The sequence below is a fragment of the Channa argus genome, chromosome 17, assembly GCF_033026475.1.
Source record: "Channa argus isolate prfri chromosome 17, Channa argus male v1.0, whole genome shotgun sequence".
In the NCBI taxonomy this organism is placed as follows: domain Eukaryota; kingdom Metazoa; phylum Chordata; class Actinopteri; order Anabantiformes; family Channidae; genus Channa; species Channa argus.
Window position 1 is genome coordinate 4,491,181 of NC_090213.1, and position 18,736 is coordinate 4,509,916.

The 18,736-nt window shown below is 37.4% G+C and overlaps 1 protein-coding gene across 2 annotated transcripts; it reads left to right on the forward strand.

Annotated features, from left to right (window-relative positions):
* The first annotated feature begins 46 nt into the window (after positions 1-46).
* On the forward strand, positions 47-14,122 carry knl1 (kinetochore scaffold 1). Of its 2 annotated transcripts, none has more exons than XM_067481399.1 (32): positions 47-226; positions 841-875; positions 1,053-1,089; positions 1,227-1,286; positions 1,441-1,523; positions 1,613-1,668; positions 1,847-1,865; positions 1,984-2,027; positions 2,129-2,181; positions 2,322-2,820; positions 3,252-3,267; positions 3,358-3,401; positions 3,741-3,793; positions 4,011-4,293; positions 4,560-4,615; positions 5,355-8,210; positions 9,010-9,124; positions 9,236-9,294; positions 9,705-9,803; positions 9,898-10,013; positions 10,262-10,352; positions 10,506-10,622; positions 10,703-10,790; positions 10,924-10,986; positions 11,069-11,108; positions 11,210-11,314; positions 11,571-11,671; positions 11,780-11,845; positions 11,994-12,100; positions 12,293-12,414; positions 13,075-13,200; positions 13,377-14,122. In XM_067481399.1, the coding sequence occupies exons 2-32, from the start codon at positions 847-849 to the stop codon at positions 13,471-13,473; spliced, it is 5,700 nt and encodes a 1,899-aa protein (XP_067337500.1). In that variant the 5' UTR covers positions 47-226; positions 841-846; the 3' UTR covers positions 13,474-14,122. The 2 variants fall into 2 exon arrangements, with proteins under 2 accessions (XP_067337500.1, XP_067337499.1); XM_067481398.1 differs by having other exon boundaries at positions 1,844-1,865; positions 13,377-14,121.
* Positions 14,123-18,736: the final 4,614 nt, after the last annotated feature.

Sequence of the window (18,736 nt, forward strand, 5' to 3'; positions counted from 1 at the left end):
AATCGAGAAAAAACGCCATTAGCTAGACTGGACTGCGCACGCGCGGAGGCGGTTAATTCAAAACTAAAGACGTTAGCATCGATGCTTGTTGACGTTAGCTGTACTTCACGGTTGCATACTCGCACCCAAATGCTAAAAAGAAGCTAAATGAAAAGGTTTTGAAGTTAAGTTAAATGCAACCGTATTCGTTGTAAAACGAGAGGAATTCCGTTATAACAACCGCAAGGTATGCGCTGTTAAGTGTCTATAGTTGTCAGTCGTGTGCCTTGTTCAGATTGTTAACCGTGGAAAGCTAACACAAACGTTAGCTTTAGCCAATTTAACCTTTTTATTTTTGCTAGCGAAGTGGGTAACGATAAAGGTTCTGTCCATGTAAAAAAGAGAGACAAATGCAAACTTATCCAGGATGACAGACAGTGTGTTTTGTGGTGTAATAATATAACGTTTCCATTTGTTGACCAGTTTTCTTTGCCAACGTGTTTCCGTGTAGAATAACACTTACCCACCTTGATTATGAAATAAAAAATGACTTCCAATATACATAAAAGGCAGACGTGTTTTGTTTATCGCGTTACATGTTTCCCCGACGTCACTGAACGTCACTGATCAAACTTACTATAGCTGAGCTGTACAACCTGGCACATAATATAATACAGTAGGGATGTTTAATGTCACGATTAGGATACGGTAACAGAAAAACTAAATTTAATTTGGTGCCATAACCTGTACAGTACCTCTACAGTACTCGACGCCACTGAACAGGTCATGAGTTATAAGCCTAAAGTCAGTCATGCAGACTTTGAGGCACTGTAATCAAGCTATGTTTTCATATTTTGACAGTTGAAGATGGAACCTCAGGAGCCTGCAAAGAATGAGTGAGTTAAACCTGTTATTTTGAGAAAATAGAGCCTCTAACACGAAGAACATGACTGCAACTTTACATAGTTTTCAAAACCTTTGCATCACCATTTTCTTGTAATATTACTACTCACGTTACCAAAATCAGTATACACCTGTGCAAGCCACAGCTTATTATTATTTTTGCATTGCAGTGAAACCAGTGGGTTCTCTAAGCGGCGCATTTCCTCGGTCAGTGCCCCAATTGATGGGTCGTTTCTACTATTTTGTTTTTGGTTTGTTCTTAATGGACAAAAAGAGAACATTTTACTTCTTCAGTAAGAAATCCATTTTTTTTAACCTCGTTCTCGCCAATTCATTATTTACAGATTTTAAAAGCACCACGGAAATCAGCCAAATTCCCAGAGCCAGAGCAACAGGAACAAACAGTAAGGAAATTGTTTGAAATTTTCCTGACAGTGGTTATATGTCAAAGAGTGGACGTTTTGGCAATTGTTCAAATGGTGCTAGAACTTTATATGCATTTACATTGTAAAACTCATCTTTAGAAGAAAATTACTTTTTTCCCCCCTCACCACTTAGGTGGAATGTGCAAAGCCAGTAGAAAAGAGGAGTTCAAGAAGAGTCAGTTTTGCCCCTGCCAATGATGTTCTTCTGTTTTCAAAGTGAGTCAACAACAAAAAAAAACAAAGTCAGGTTTCATTTTTTACTAAGTTAGGGAATTGAGAAGCAAATCAATACTTTTTCTTTTCAGGGATGTAAAGAATGCCTCCCCTGTCCGAAGTCCTTTGCAGGAGTTAATGACAGCAAGTATGAAAAAAAGCAATTTTTTAAATATATATATATATATATATATATATATATATATATATATATATATATATATATATATATAATCAGTGTTGATATATGTATATATAGATATAGGCATGTAATGTTTTAAATTTATAGCAGATTTGTAAAACTTTTCTGTGTTGCTCCGCAGCAGTGCCAACCCCCAAAAATAGGTAAAGTAACTTGAACCTTCATACTTTACGAATTTAGCCATACGTCAGCTAATAATTTTAAATATCTGTAAAAAAATAATAATAATTTAATAATAGTATTTATGATTGTTAAAATAAGGGTACAGGTAGCAGCTGCTGAAGATGGAATTCAACCAATAATGGGTATGGATAAAAATCTTTCTTAAAAAAAATATTTTAAAGTTTGCATTGACTGTTAAAGTGAATATGCATATGGCTTCTAATAAGTACAGTGTCTGATTTAGGAATGGAAACCCTTTTGAAGGCTCCTCTACATGCTTCTCAACAAAGGGATAGGGTGAGCTTGAAGCTACTTTGTTGTTTGATCCATGGAGAATATTTTAAACTTTTTTTGATATGTATGTATTTTTTATATGATTTATATGAACGTAGTCCTGAGTATTTATTGACATTGACAAAAGTATTTTCTTTCACCAGATCAACTTTGATACTGCAGTAGACTTTGGAGAAAAAACAATGATGTTTTCCACAGATGATGCATTCATGGACATGACCCATAGTCACACCATAAATATTGCCAGTGATGCTGATATTTGCCTCCAAGATTATGAGCTTTTACCCAGTAACAGAGAGAGACCAATGATTAAGATGATTAAAACACAGATGACTGATTTGGAGAAAGAAAATCAGCTGCCAACTTCTGCTTCAGTCCTGTTAGACAAGTCAAATACATCAAAGAAGGTTGGTGAATTTCCTTACGGAAGCGCACACTGCCCAGAAGGAGATGTGAGCATGGATATTACTGAAGCTCAGACAGGCCACATTCTGGGACCCACTGATGAAGATGATCCTTTTCAGTGTCTTTTTCCAACACAAGAAATGTACTCGCAATTTGACAACAGAGTAACGCAGACAACAGAGATTAAGTCCAAACAGCAGCAGAGCAGTAAAACGCCGAGCTCATCCAACCCTAAAGGTATGGGAGCCTGTAAGTAATGTGTAACTCATCAAAGTGCAATCTGGGAGCTTAACTGGAATTAATGATTTAACTAAGTACTGTCTGTACCAAACGTATTTACCGGCAACTTGGAAGGTGAAGCAAGTTATCACATTTTTGCCAGTTGACCTGCAGAGAGCAACAATCTGTTTATTAAATTTTCTACTTTTTCAATTTAAACCAGGTTATTCAATATTATTTCATTTGAATCTCACCACTTTATTTGATGATAAGTATCATAGCACTATCCTCGTATGCCCCTCGACCATGTGGTATTAAAAAGACAGAATTTCATCAGCTTAACCACAATATGTAATGTGTCCACTTTTGTGGAATGGAACTGATAAATTCTAAAAATGTGTAAGACTAATAATATGTGCACTTTTTTTCCCCAAACTTTTTTTTATTAGCCACGACTGAAAATGGGTAAGTATATTTACACTCTTTACTTCATCAATTTAAAGAAATTTGCTTTAATAGTTAAACTTTTAAAGTGAAAATTTCTTCTACTTAAAGGATTCAAAAGATGATCCCTAAAGGAGGCAGCCAGCAAATAGTTGGTATGTTGGAAAATTATCCATATTGGGTTTATTACATTTAAATAATTACATCTTTTTAAATAATGAATAACAGTCAGTTATATTCTTGATCAATTGTTTTGCCTTGCAATTGTCAGACATTTCTGAAAAATGCTTTTTCTTCCTAAATTACAATTTTTTTTTTAGGCCCCAACTTGTGTGACTTACAATTATAAACTTTTGATATAATCAGATTATTTTCATGCGCAAGAAAATACAAGAAAACATTTTGTGTAAAAATGTCAAAATATTTGTTTATTTTGTCGATCGACTAATTGTTGCAGCTTTAATATCATTTTTTATTTGATTGTCGAATTTAAGATGAGCCATACTTGAGGAATGCTGTTCTACATGCTTCTCAGCAAAAAGACACGGTAAGATTTAAAAATTATTTAGACTCTCTGAAATATTACTTCATACTGTACTAACTATAAGACACTGACCAATTGGAAAATGTTTAAAGTATAAGTATGACTGTCTTTCAAAATGCATGAATATTAAAGTTAGTGTTAAAAAGGAGGAGGAAAATTATTCTTTTTTTGGTTAAACGTGTACAGTATGTGGTAAAAAAAAGTGTCTTCTCTTCTTCAGGTCAATTCTGATGAACAAGATCAATACAGAGAGAAAACTATAATGTTCACTGCAGATGATGAGTTTATGGATATGACTCAGAGTCACACTGTTAATATTGCCGGTGATCCATTAGCTCCTCAGCAAGTGGTCTTGGATTATTTGGATCCAGGATTTAAGGAATTTCTTGCAAGTCTCTCTAGACCAACTGTGGCATTACAAGACATGCACACCCAATGTGAAGGTCAAAAGAGAGAAGACATGACTTTGGGATTGACCAGTAAACCTTCATCCAGCAATATAGGTATAGTAATCACAAACCTCAAGGATATTGTGACTACAATTAAAGAGCAAAAATGTATACTGAGAATAACTAAGATAAGATAGTGAGGGAATAAAAATATGAACACGGTTTAAAACTGTTTTTGTTGAACAACAATTGAAAATACAAAAAAGCAATTAAGCAAAAGTATTGTCAGAGTATTTTCACATTATTGTCAATAATGTGAAAATACTCTGACAATACTTTTGCTGAGTTGCTTTTTATTGAACCTCTTATCTCCATATTAGGTATGGAACCCACAAGCAAGCCATCTTCAAAGAGTGACCAGGTGCAAAGACATCAGGTGAGTGTACCCAGGGGTTGAATTGGGCCTGATACATTGTATAGCAGGGATTACTTCAATAAAAATGTAAATCGTCTGCAGTAAATTTGTGCTTATCTTACTGTAGTCTTACTTTAGTACTTTTCTGCCCAGCAAACAGGAATTGGCACATGGATTTAGTTTCTACAGTAAAACAAGCAACTTTGTTCAGTCTGTGTCAAGCCCAATTTCTACATTTTTAATTTCAACAAAATTCCTCTGAAGAATTGTATTTTCTCACCCTCTTGTGTTTATTATGATCTCGTGGTTTATTACAGGGCTGTTTTTGTTTTGCTGCTTAAATGCATTAATAGGTCCATCTGCAGCATTTCTACAATGATGAAATTGTACTAGTTTATGTAAATAAAATGTTAAGCAACCAGTCTAATAATGAACAGAGAATTTATTGTACTTAATCTGTAAGGCTCTGTAGATCAAAGGTGGAATATGACTGAGTAATTGTTTTAGCTGCATAGTGCTATTTGTTTAAGTACCAGAGTGAACTTCTGCATTGTGCACATGGTTGTGGCCTGTTAATCCTGCTTATAACACCTATGTTTAGCAGTGTGGAGAATGACATTTTCATTCAATCATGTCTTCTGTAAACACGTTTTGAGAGATTTCTGGTGACATGCACCCTGATAATGACATGATGCTAATGCAAATGTAAAGGTTTATTCTTCTTTATTTATCTTTTTTTATTTATCACTTTCTCCTTCAGGTCAAGTTTGGTGCTGAAGATGAGGCCGCACTTGATGTGACACAAAGTCACACCGGTTTTGAACCCCGGCCTCGTCAATATGTGGACTTCTTATCTATTTCTGGAGAAAAAACAATGAGGTTCAGTGCAAATGATGCAGGTATGGATGTTACCCAAAGTCACACCGTCAATATTGTGGCTTTTGAACCCCAGTCACGCCAACATGTAGACCTGCTACATCCTTGTGGGGAGAAAACTGTGAGGTTCACTGCAAATGATGCCTGTATGGATGTGACAAGAAGTCACACTGTAAACATTGCTACTAATCTTGAACCAGTGTCAAACCATTTAGACTCTCAACCTACTTGTGGAGAAAAAACCGTGAGGTTCAGTGCAAATGATGCAGCCATGGATGTGACACGAAGTCACACTGTCAATATTGACGCTGCTTTCGAACTCCATTCACGGCCAAATACAGATTTATTACCTTTCTGTGGAGAAAAAACTGTGAGGTTTACTGCAATTGATGCAGCCATGGATGTGACACAAAGTCACACTGTCAACATTGTTACTGGGTTTGATCCTCAGCCATGTCAAAATGTGGACGTCTTACCTACTTGTGGAGAGAAAACAACAAGGTTCACAGCAAATGATGCCTGTATGGATGTGACAAGAAGTCACACTGTAAACATTGCTACTAATCTTGAACCAGTGTCAAACCATTTAGACTCTCAACCTACTTGTGGAGAAAAAACCGTGAGGTTCAGTGCAAATGATGCAGCCATGGATGTGACACGAAGTCACACTGTCAATATTGACGCTGCTTTCGAACTCCAGTCACGGCAAAATACAGATTTATTACCTTTCTGTGGAGAAAAAACTGTGAGGTTCAGTGCAAATGATGCAGCCATGGATGTGACACAAAGTCACACTGTCAACATTGCCACTGATCTTGAACTGGCCTCAAACCAAAATTTAGACCCTCTACCTACCTGTGGAGAAAAAACCGTGAGGTTCAGTGCAAATGATGCAGCCATGGATGTGACACGAAGTCACACTGTCAGTATTGCCACTGCTTTCGAACCCCAGTCTCGCCAAAATACAGATTTATTACCTTCTTGTGGAGAAAAAACTGTGAGGTTTGCTGCAAACGATGCAGGTATGGATGTGACAAAATGTCATACTGTCAATATCGTGGCTGCTTTAGAACCTCGCACATGCCAGTATGTGGATGTATTACCTACTTGTGGAGAGAAAACGATGAGATTTGCTGCAAATGATGCCTGTATGGATGTGACAAGAAGTCATACTGTAAACATTGCCACTAATCTTGAACTGGTGTCAAACCAGAACGTTGATATTCCAGCAGTTTTTCATCCCCAGCCTTGCAAAAATGTGGAAGAGACACCTACGTGTGGAGAGAAAACAGATGCAGCGATGGATGTGACACAGAGTTGCACCGGCAATTTGGAATCAGATTACACTCTTCCAGACCAAGAGTCAAACTTTATATCCACCCACAGAAATCTGGATGTGCCTTTACCTGTGAAGAAGACTGAAGATGGTCTGTGTAGAAACAGAAGTTCATCAGCTGCTGTGTTGGATCCAGGATTTCAAAACTCTTTGTCAAAGACAAGTGATTCGTCAGTTAATCCTGTAATCACTAAAGCCATGGCTCCAGTTGCAGCATCTCTTCAAGAAGATGTCTGCAGAAGTGACTGCGTGGACCTTAAAACTCAGAAGCCTAATGTGAATATTGAAAATAAGGCTCCAGGTTTTGTTCAACATTCCATAGAGAAATCAGAACATAGTGTCATGACAGACTGTCTAGAGAACAGTGCATGCGTAGATATCCCTGTAGCTCAAACAGGCTCAGGTTTGAGACAATCATGCTCAGATGAACTTTCTCAATGTCTTCCTTCAGAAAGAGACTTGTGTCCTAATTTGGACCATTTGAAGAAAACTGATGCATCTCTGCAAAAGAGCAGCAAAGCGCCAGTATCTTCAAACCCTGATGCTGTGCAAATCATAAACCATCCCGATTTCATTGACACGCATGAAACAGAAACGAGAAAAGAACCTGAACTAAGAAATGAAACCGCTCTTATATCACAGAAGGTTGAACGTTCACCCACTGCTGCTGACAAAGATCCAGATACGTTGCAGTCACAAAAATCGAGACGAATGAGTTTAGCCGATCTTCAGTCGAAAATAAGGCGTTTGAGCCACATAATAAATACAGTTCCTGATACTGTTGTCACAGACAGCTGCACGGTACCTTTGCCTCAGTTGGACCAAGACTTAGACAAAAATTCCAAGGATAAAACCACATGTTTGCTTAAAGAAGAGCCTGAACTTGAAAGAGGTTTGGTAAATGCTGAGGATAAAACACTAACTCAGTGTCCTAAAGAAGCAGGACAATCTGCAACTGCTCTTACTCCTTTCAACTTGAAGACACAACTTATGTCACGGTTCTCGGTGGGAGGATTTAAACCCAAACTCCCCCAGAGAAACAAATGTGATGACACAAAGAGGGTGGGTTCTGTGGGAGAGCATACAAAGACAGTTACTGCCAACATAACAAGCCAACTGAGTAATTTTGACAATGATGTCAGCAATATTTATGATGAAGAACTTGATAGCTGTGAGGAGATATCAGAAACCCTGGACACAAGAAGTCCTCTAAATGTCATTGACAAAATTGGTTGTTCCCAAGAGTTCAACATGGATGAGCCCTTAAAGGAATTCGGATCTGATGAGGACTTTATTAGTGCGTCGCATGGACAAAAGAGACCCTTACCAGAAGATGAAAATAATATGGAGGATGAGAAGAGAGTGAAAACATCCACAGAGACGACCAGTGACACCGTTAAAATGGTACAGTATCAAAACGTTTATTTGCTGCACATTTTATTCTCATTTCAAATGGTGAAAATGCAACTTTTGAACAGCAATTTACACTGTGTAATCTGTGAATAAGTGAAAACATTTGTAGAAATTTTTGCAAAAGAAAATTAAAGACAAATAAGACAGCCTCAATTCAATACTCTGAAGTAGAGCTGCATGAACTCTTCTTTCAGTACCGTAATTGTGATGTGTTCAGGTGCAACGTTAGCACTGCAGGACATGAAATGTCAAATTGGGTAAATGAATGACAAAACAAAAAGGACAATCCCGACTAAAATCTTTAACAGTGCTTTCAGCATGAATTACTCAATTTATTAAACTACCTTTTCCTCCACAAAAATCCTACAGTTGCATATCCAATGCTGTGCATGGACGAGATTAGAGCCTCAGTGTTATTGTTTAAAGCTTGCAGAAAGTGAAAGGGGGCTGAATGCTTCCTAAACAAATTATAGGTCAAATTGGAAAAGGCTGTTTCTCAAATTCTCAAATAATAGCAGGGTAGATTTATTCAGTGATACCTAGATGTAAACTTTATATTCATTCCTTTACTGATGTTTGATATTAAAAGCTGTGCTAACGGACACCTAGAACTGTTCCTGGTATTTTTGAAACATCTGTTTTGACAAGTATTTAAAGCCAGTGTTTGTAATTTAAAGAGTCCTCAATGCCAAGCTGTTGTGTAAGATTTACCCATTATTTGAGAATGAATTGTACTACAAGTTTGTGTGTGTGGGATATTTATAGACTTACATTTTTAATTTTTATTCAGGAATTACAATCTCATGATTCTGAGTGTAACGGTAGCATTACTTCAGCTCCAACTATGACTACACAGACCACTGATCATACAGCCAGCACCAGATGTGAAGCTACATTTGAATCAAGTAAGTCTTTATGGTTTGACAGAGATGGGTATCATGTCTTTGTTTTGTTGACATTATGCTTCATTTGATACAATTGTTAGTAATAATTTTTTTGTATTTCTTTTTTCTCAGCTTTTAAACATAGTATGTTTGAGTCCCAGCTTGAAGATTATGGCAATGATGTCCAGAAGGTATATTGTTGGCGTTTTGTCTGGTTTACGATTACACTGTTTGGAATTCACATTTTTCAAAGTTAAAGCCTTTTGAAGATACATTACAGTGCATTACAGTACAGTATTCAGAATCGAATCTAAAAGTCTCAGTCTCCTGTAATGACAAGAGGAACAAAGCCTCTGTAATTTTGATACATTCAGAATCAATATTACCCAGTGCAATGGCCATGAGAGTTGCAGGTTGTCCTTTTTTTGTTTTTTAATGGACTGAGGTCTAGAAACACGTGGACCTTATTTCATACAGTGTAGTTGTGTTTTGGTAGAAACCAAGCACAGTCAAAGGCATATTTATTTCTCAGGCTTCTATTACCTCCAACTTGAAAAATCCTAAACTCAGTCTTTAATTATCTTTGATGTTTTGATTATAGAAACTTGATGATGGCACCATTACAGTCTCAGAGTTCTTCAAACTCTTCAGTATAGACTTTGTCATCCATAACCCTCGGCAAAGTGTCCTTCCAGGCATGGTAGGTTCATATTCATTTGTTTTAAAAAGGACCGAAAAAACAACAACGTAGTAACGGGACTTATTTATTAATTGATTTGTATGTTTGTTTCCAGCTTTTGTCAGACACAGGTCGCACAACGATGGATTTATTAAAAGACAGGTATATCAACCATCCTAAACAGGTGGTGTATGAGACAGACGTCCTAAACCTCACAGAAAAGGTGGAGGGGTATGTAAAAGTGTGCATGTATATTTATAAGATTAACACTTTGCAACATTAATCTGTTAGATTGTGGTGCGGTGAATCCTATTCAAAGCTTTCCAAATGACTTTGTAATATATGCATCACATGTTTTGATGTATATTAAAAAATAAAAGTTGTAAAACGTCATATGTACTAGTACAAAAATGTCAAAGTAACAGTTAGACTTATATTAGAACTGAAGCAAAAAAAAACCAGCCTTGTTTTGTCTGCAGGTTGAAGGTCAGAATGCGAGACCTAGATAAACCTTTAAGGCTTGTTAGCAGGCCTCTGTGGGAGGAGATGAGAAATACTTCAGAGAAAGAGGTATTAATAGACAATTCCTATTATTTATACCTGCAATTTGTTTCCTATTTGTTTCCATGATGGCAAATATGTGTTTGCTTGTTTTTTCATTTCTATGAATAACTATTTGCTAGTTATTTATTTCTCACCCTCACTGTTTGTTTGAATCCACAGCTTAAATCTTTTGGGGCAAAACTAAAAGAGAGAAACAACTTCTTTAGAAAGGAAAGCAAAAGTCGGTCACATGAATTGAAAGAGGTCTTGTACTCAAATATCATGCAGGCTAATTTGGTAAGAGTCCTTACACAGAAATACTGAATTACAGCACTGGGTGTTGTTAGCTCATTTTAATTCATTTTTTCCCTTTCCAGAGAGAGCAGCAAAAGTTGAGAGGTGTGATCGAGAAAGCAGATGAGATGATAAGAACTCTGGATGACTGTATTCATCAATTAGAAACAGGTGTGACTTCTGTGGCTGTCCAGCCACATGGTGCTTCCCAACTGTGCACTTTGTGTAAAACAGTCTAAACAGAGAGAAATACGTTTGGAGTGAATCTGTGGCTACACCTTACCGTCTTCCTTTTGTTCTGCAGAACTGGCTGAAATTGAAGAAAGGGGTTTTGATGGCAAACCAAGCTTGAAATCGTGTCAAGAAGGTAACTTGTAATTGTGTTTGAGTTTTTTCGGGTGTTTGAATTGAATAAAACATTGTCAGCATTTTTCTTTTGGTTATAACAGAAATGCAGGTGGTCACTGAAGCTTTGGCTGTTAATGACCAGTAAGTTCACAAGATTAGTAAATATATTTTCCTTGATTGTTTTTACAGATGTCATATATAGAATTTTCTTGATATTTTGTTTTTCCTTGTTCTTGCCACAGAAAAATGTGTGAACTGGAGCTGCAGAAGAAGCAGAATTCACATAATCTCAACAGAGTGAAAGCTGAGACAAGGGACCTTGAGAACCACATCAACATCCTGCATACGTAGGTTTAATGGTTGTTCATTTTCAAAGTTGATTTTTTTTTTTTTTTTTTTACGTGTAGAACCTCATATACAAATAGCTGCTTATGCTGAACCTTGTCCCTTAATGTTTAAATTGTATATTCAACTCAACAGTCCCCAACTTTCATTTTAGTATGTACATGTCAGGCTTTGCAACTTTTTACAGCTATATTGTCAGTGTTGTGTTAACATCTAAATAAATTTGTTAAAATGCATTTTTTAAATGACTTACTTTAGGGTAAATGAATGGAAGTTAGGAAAGAAGAAGGACAACTACACAGTTTACACTTTTCTCTATGACACCATGAATCTACATGTGGCGTTAGAAAAATGTAATGGTAAGATTTGTTTTTATTATTTCTTAACAATAAAATCCAGTCATAACACATATATGCATGTTGCTCTCTATTAGCTGAAAAATGTAAACTTGCGATTTCTTATTATAGGAAATGATAGTGATAAGGTGTCTGAGCATAAAATATCAGAAATCAGCTTCAAGTTTCTACTTAATGGTAAGTAAACTTACCTATATGTCTGAATGTATAATTATTATGTGTTTGTGTTGACATGGATTCTGATCCAATTTGTTTCTTACCCACTCACCTGTCACATGCCTCCTACCAAAAAACAAAACTACTACTCTACATTTTTGTTTTACAGAGGAGGCAAAGTGCAATGCCCGCCTTGTTCACAAACTGCTCTCGCAGTACATTGAGGAAGGATCTGAGTGGGTGGAGAAGTACCCAACAAGCAGACATGTTCCAAAGGTTTGTAGAAAGGGAGATGCAAATGAGATTCACTGTTTTGTTTATATTATAAATTTGTTAGTTGTTAAAATGCTGTTACGTTTAATTTATAGTCAGCCTTAAAAAACGTTCCTTTTTAAGGCCATTTGCATCTTTCGCAACGGTGGAAATGCAATTTATGTGGTCAGATTACACTGTGCTTGTTGTGTGCAGCTGCTCCATGATGTTGGCCTGGTGGTGAGCCGCTGTCGTCAACTGGGAGAAGAGCTGCGTCTGCTAAAAATGTGGGGAGGTCTGAGGCTCGATATCCTGGACATCTGCTGTGTGGACACCAAGTATGATTTTCATTTTTCCTGTGAAAGATTTTGTATGCTTACATAATTAGCGTCATTTTAGAGGAGCTGTATAATTTATTTAGGTTTTATAGCTGTGCAGTGCCAGTCCAAGCCGGTAGAAATTGGGGAGGGTTGCGTCAGGAAGACAAAGCTTTGCCAAATCAACATACGGACAATGTGGCGACGCTGAACTCACGGGATAATTCCAAAAGGAAAAACAAATGGGGGGTGAAAATTCCAAAAAGATATAATTGGGCACATGTAAAGATGCTGTGGTCCATTTTCCTAAATGTGACAGTTGACATGGTTCCCAGTTTTAACTTCAGCAAAATTTGCAATAAAGGACAACCAAGAAAATCTGCCACTGGCTACAGTACTAAATACACCAGTGTAACATGTTTAACAGAGAGCACCACGGCTCCATTCTGTGTATCACAACCGGAGACATAATTTGTCAGAATTCTCCAACAATTTAAACAATTCTCCAAATTAAAAACTCTGTTGTTTCTGCTCTGTTGCATATGGTCATTAGGTTAGTAACTTTAAACATCTGCTGTCTTAAATTCTTACATTTTCCATTGTATATTTTGGGACTAGAGTGGATATGTTATCAAAAAAATAGCTTCATTGTGTTTTTCTTCCCTTTTATCCTCCTTTCAGAGTATATATTGTCTTCAGCAGTCTGAAGAAATTTGTTAAGTTTGAGGTGGTCTTCTCCATCAGTTTGATCAACCAACTGTATGTCCTTCAACTGCAGAGTTTTAAAAACAAGATCGGAACCACAACGTAAGTCATCATTAATTTCATTCTGACATTCAGATGGAAGTGCAACTTAAACCCTGACTTATCATAGTGTCTTCTGCTGGCATAATGCTATTGTAAATAATAACTTTTTGATCTACTTTACACAAATTCTTTAAGGGTCAGAAAAATGCAAAAACATATATACAATATATTTGCAGGATCCAACAGATTGAAGAGACCATGATGTCATTCAGTCCAGGCAAGAAGCTCTTGACCAAGATTGTCAAAAAGATTCATGAGGATCTACTCGCTTGAGACCAGGACGTCCAATGTCAAATTCTAGCTGACTGTAATAAAACTAAGATGTGTATCATATTTGTATCATATTTGTTTCCTGAATGTGCAAGAAATTTTGCTTTAACATTGTTATTATTTTGTATTCTTATTAGCATTTTGTAAGGGGTTTCAGAACATGGGCAATACAGTACAAATATAAGATTCCATTACAGGAGTTGGAATATTTGCCTCCACTGGCAGTTAAGTGACTGAACCCAATTTGTTTCATCAATAGGTTTTTGTTTGTTTTGTTTTTAACATATGTTTCATTTATAAGAATAAATTGAGCTGTCTGTCTGTGATGTGGGAGGGTAGATAGTGTACTGACTTGTTCAGTTTGCAGTCGCCTCCAGATGACGAACATTGTCTGACCTCGCAGTACTTTGCTTTACTCGCTATGGCCTCTTTCATAAGTAAACAAGATAAGTCTCATTTAAAACTGTGTCTGTCACGTTATATCTGTGTAGTACCGATCGTTTGTAAATAAATTTCATTTCATTAATACTGAAATTACTGTTAGCATTGTCTGCTGTTTCTTTAATCTCAGAATTTGGAAGAAAGTAAATCACTAAAATCATGTTTTTGCATAAAGATGACTTTCTTTACCTTTGTCTCATATGTCCTTTATTTTGAAGGACATGCATTTACTTTAATTCTTTCTGAGTCATCCTGACGTGCATATTGTGTTCACAACGATGAACTGTCAATAATGACATCAATTCGAAATACAGATGTACAGTAAAGATCCCAGAGTTACAGAAATTTGTAACTCACTGCTGTATGTTATCATTTGCCCTCAAGCTCTATGAAATAATGTTTATCCCTGTTGTCTGCAGTATCTTTCCCTGTGACCGTAACCATGCTGCATCCATTACCAGTGACTATGTTGCACCTTAGCAAAGAATCTGTTTTACGTGGACATTTAAAGCAAAATGTATTGTCAGTTACTATTTATGCTGTCCTGTCCTCAGGCTTTAGAGGGCACTGTGGGTCTGTAGAACATTTACCGTACTGCAGCACCACTGCCTGTCCCCAGTGGAACACATGCATTCTGTGTTCTCATAAAAGTGTTCTTTGAAAAATCAACTTCAGATCAATGGCTTCCAACCTATGTATAATTTGAATATATATTAATTTGTAAGATGTGTGGGGAGGGGCTACCTCTGACAAAACATCTTTGCAACTTTAAAAACGTTGTATTTTATTTTAATCTATCAAAAATGGATTCACCAGTGTTTTAGATTTTCAGTTTATTTTCAACAACAAATCTCATGATGTTTGCATGTAGTGGGAGAAATGAGGATGTACAATCTCCATGGTTTTGCTTGCCTATTTGCAAACGAGCAAGACGTGACTGACGTGGGCCAGTGTCCAGGGTTCAAATGTCATGGGCCATTTCATTTCAAGGTCAAACAGCTTCAGAGAGGGTGAGAGGCAGTGACCGTCCACTCCTGATACCCCGGTGTCAAGGGTCATGGTGGAGCTACCAAACTGTCACCCCCGGATGAGCGATCATGGAGACGGGTTCCTCCCTCCCTCCGTCCCCTAGGAGCTGCTGGAGGACAGGGTGTCCAGGCAGAGGTTAAATTCGACCTGACCTCACCCTGAAGGGATCAACTCAATTTTATTTCAATCAAGTCACTGAAGGATTTTTTTATTATTTACACATGTAAAACTGATTCACCCATTAGCCCATGATGCAACACTACACATAATTACCAGGTGTTTGCTTCAGTTCAGTAAATTCAAATTCATTCTCTCAGTCAGTCATTATTTGCATGTGCTCTTGGTAACACATTTAATCAATCAGGTGAGGAAAAGATCAATCCTTATGGGATTTCCTGATACAGAAATGGATCAATGAAAAGTGCATTTTATGAGCATTGGTTTAAGACTCTTGCTCTCTAAATGCACACAACAGGACGCCATCTTGAATAAACATAAAAATGACCTCATTGTCTGTACATAGCCTAAACTATCTATATTTAAACTTTAAATCTAATAATACTGAATTAAATATGATTTCAACACTAAATACATTTTAATTCACAGAGCAAGATGCAAACCATTAGGGACCAAACTGTGTGCAGCTTGGATTCAATGTTTTATCTTTGTAATGTAGCTGTGCCTCAGGAAACCAGACTAGAACCCATGTCGGTGGTCCTGTTGGAGATAACGTCTGACATGTTAATAACTGGATCGTCACTGAGTATTTGGTAACTTTTAGACTTGGTGATGGCATTAGATGAACAGTGATGGGACTGTGACTAAACTACAGTAGGACAAAAGTGATGTGATTGAAACTTGAAACAAAATGTGAAACATTATAGGAATTTTTATTTAACACCATCTGTGTCTGAATCTGATAAATGTGCTAATCTGAAGCAGGAACCTGTAACATACTAGTAATACATCTGAGTTTATTAGTTATAAGCATATTGTATTTGACCAGAAATGGCAAATAATGTAAAGATTATTTTTCACTTGACATTAAGTGAATTAAGAAACAATGTTTTCCTTTCTGGGTGACAAACGCAGCACCTTACTGTGATTTAGATTAAATTAAATGGCAACATATTGTCACTGCTCCAAAGGCCTAATTCTGTAAAGTGGAACATTTGGCCTCAAGCAGCCTGGTTTAAATCTGCTTATCCTCAGACCCTGGAGCAGTGTTTCACCTTAGTAACCTCATCAGTCTCCTTGGCCCTGCACGGAGGGACAGAAGCTGAATTATAATGAAGAGAAAACGTGTATATCAACGTTTTAAACCAGCATGTTATGTTTGTTTATAGAGGTATAAATCATCATATTAATAGAGAAGTAAACTATGTTTTTCATGCTTTTTCCACTTTATGTTTCCAAATAAATATAAATAAATAGTTTATTCAAGAGTCTATTGTACTTACACCATCACTAACACATGTTGCACAGTGATAATGTATAAAATCTTCAGATCTTGTCAAACTCACAGGAACACGTGTAGTTTTTAAAAAGACATCAATTAGTTACATACTGTGGTAGTTTTACCCAGCACCATGTTCCATTCCTCCCCCAGACCTGTACATGTCTCCCTTCAGCCACATTCGCACTTTTTCAGACCTGCTGCTGTGCATCTGTCTCATCGGTCACCTGAGTCTCTGTCGTCTTTCCCAGTTAACCTGACCCCTCACGCTCACCTTCTCACCTGGTCTCCATCTGCGGATCAGCTCGCAGTAACACTCTTTCCTGTGTTCTTCATGTTTTGTGGACTTTCTGCTAGTTTTCCTTCAGACTCTAACTGCCTACCTGCATTTGTTTTCACCTGATTTTCCAGTAAAGTCTCCTGCCGTCTTGTGGGTTCTCTTTCCTGTTCCCCTGTACCAGTACTGACAGAACTACATTCTTACAGGGTTGTGGAAAAAGTACTCAGATCTTTCTTGAGTGAAAGTAGCTGTACAGTAATGTAGTAACTACTCAGCATTAATAACAATACTTACGTTAAAGGACAAATGTATAAGTTAAAGAAATACCAAAAGTAAAACTACTTTTTATGCAGCAGGACTGTGATTTTATACAATAATAATAATTACTGATGCAATAACACGCTCATCAGTTTATGCTTGTCATGGAGCTTAATTTAACAACCTTATACACCTGTTTTAATCTAATAGTTGTAATTTGAATCACTTCATGTACTGCTGAGGATGAAAAATCACATTTTGATCGCATTTTAATGTGTAGCCTAATCAAAAGATGTAGTAAAGTAAAAGTATGATGTATGATGTTGCCTCTGAAATGTAGCAAAGTCAAAGCAGTGAAGAATAAAAATAGAAGAAATTAGGAATATGTCACACATGTACTAAGTTCTCATGAAGAACTGGACGACTTAGGCAAAGACAGGCGTGTGTGGAGGCTTTCTACTGTGGTGACGGCCCACAAATAATGTGTGTTGATGTCAAATATCACCGTCCATTAGTCCGTCTCTTCTTTCGCTCAGCAGTCCTGCACTACTCTATGCTGTTTGTAGAGCTGAAGGGGGCATTAGAGGACGTCTTAATTGGTCCTTCCAGGCAGGTAATTAGCTCTGATGGCATGTGCTCCCACAGTGATGCAAATGACAGGGACACAGTTGTTTCCTTCACCCCCAATCGCCAGCACACACAGAGGCCAAGACCCAAAGAGATGCCGCATTCTCTGGTCATTCTTTGGAAAAGACAATAGGTCTGGCTTGTTAAAATAGGCTCCCTCTCAGCAGGGGGACAGCAGCTGTCCCACAGCATCAAGCCTCAGTGATCCCAGCAGCCTCATCCAGCCCACAGGTTGCTTTCAACTTTCTGGGCACAAGTTGGGTCTCTTTAGTTTGGAAATACAAAAGAAGTATTAAAGTTGTCTTAATCCCTTTGCTCCTCTGTGGTAAGGTGATGTCACACAGCATCCAAAGTCTGGTGAGGATTATTTTCAAAACTTAAGTTCAATTTGACATTTTTTTCTGGCCACTTGGGGGAAGCAGAAACACACAGTACTAACAACCTTTTAAGCTTTTATTTAAAATATCTAAACATCTGTTTACAGCTTTTAAGCTGATGATTGTTCCACTTCAACTTCTGTGTGGATGTTTTACTGGGTCTCTTTGAGCCTCATTGTTGAGCAGGGTCCAGTGCTTTTTCTCATGAGCCCTAAATTCCTTAGTCAGACTGAGTCCAACTCTTCTCTGCCATAACAGCTTCACTCAGCTTCGGCTGAATGCCATTTCACATCTATTTGTATCCATGGAAGATGAACAAGTACTAGGACCCCCCTGTGAAATCAGTGTGGCTGAGGTGACTATTCTCTCGTAGAATAATGATGACAAAACAAGGAATTCTGACCTTGTTCGGGGAAACACATCCTGGGGCACGCAACCAACATGGGAACAGAATAATAATAGATTTTCCTGAAAACATAAGGGTCTGACATGGGAGGGTTTTTCTTCATACCGGCCTTGAGAGCTGGGTCGTGGAGAATAGAGGTGGGGTTTTTTTCTCCTGACTGGATCCATTTATTTAAGGTCATACACTGGAAGAAGACTTCTGATGAAGCAGCCATGTTTATCCAGCTGCATGCCACCTCACTGGCTGCAGTGTTGCAGTGTTTAGTCTCCTGCCATCATAAACGTTTCAAAGAAATGCAAGAAATTAAGTTTGCAGGACTTCATTTTATAAGTTGTGTTAGTCAACCATGTCCTAAAAATGATGTTCCTGCAAATGTTATTGCATTTTGAGTG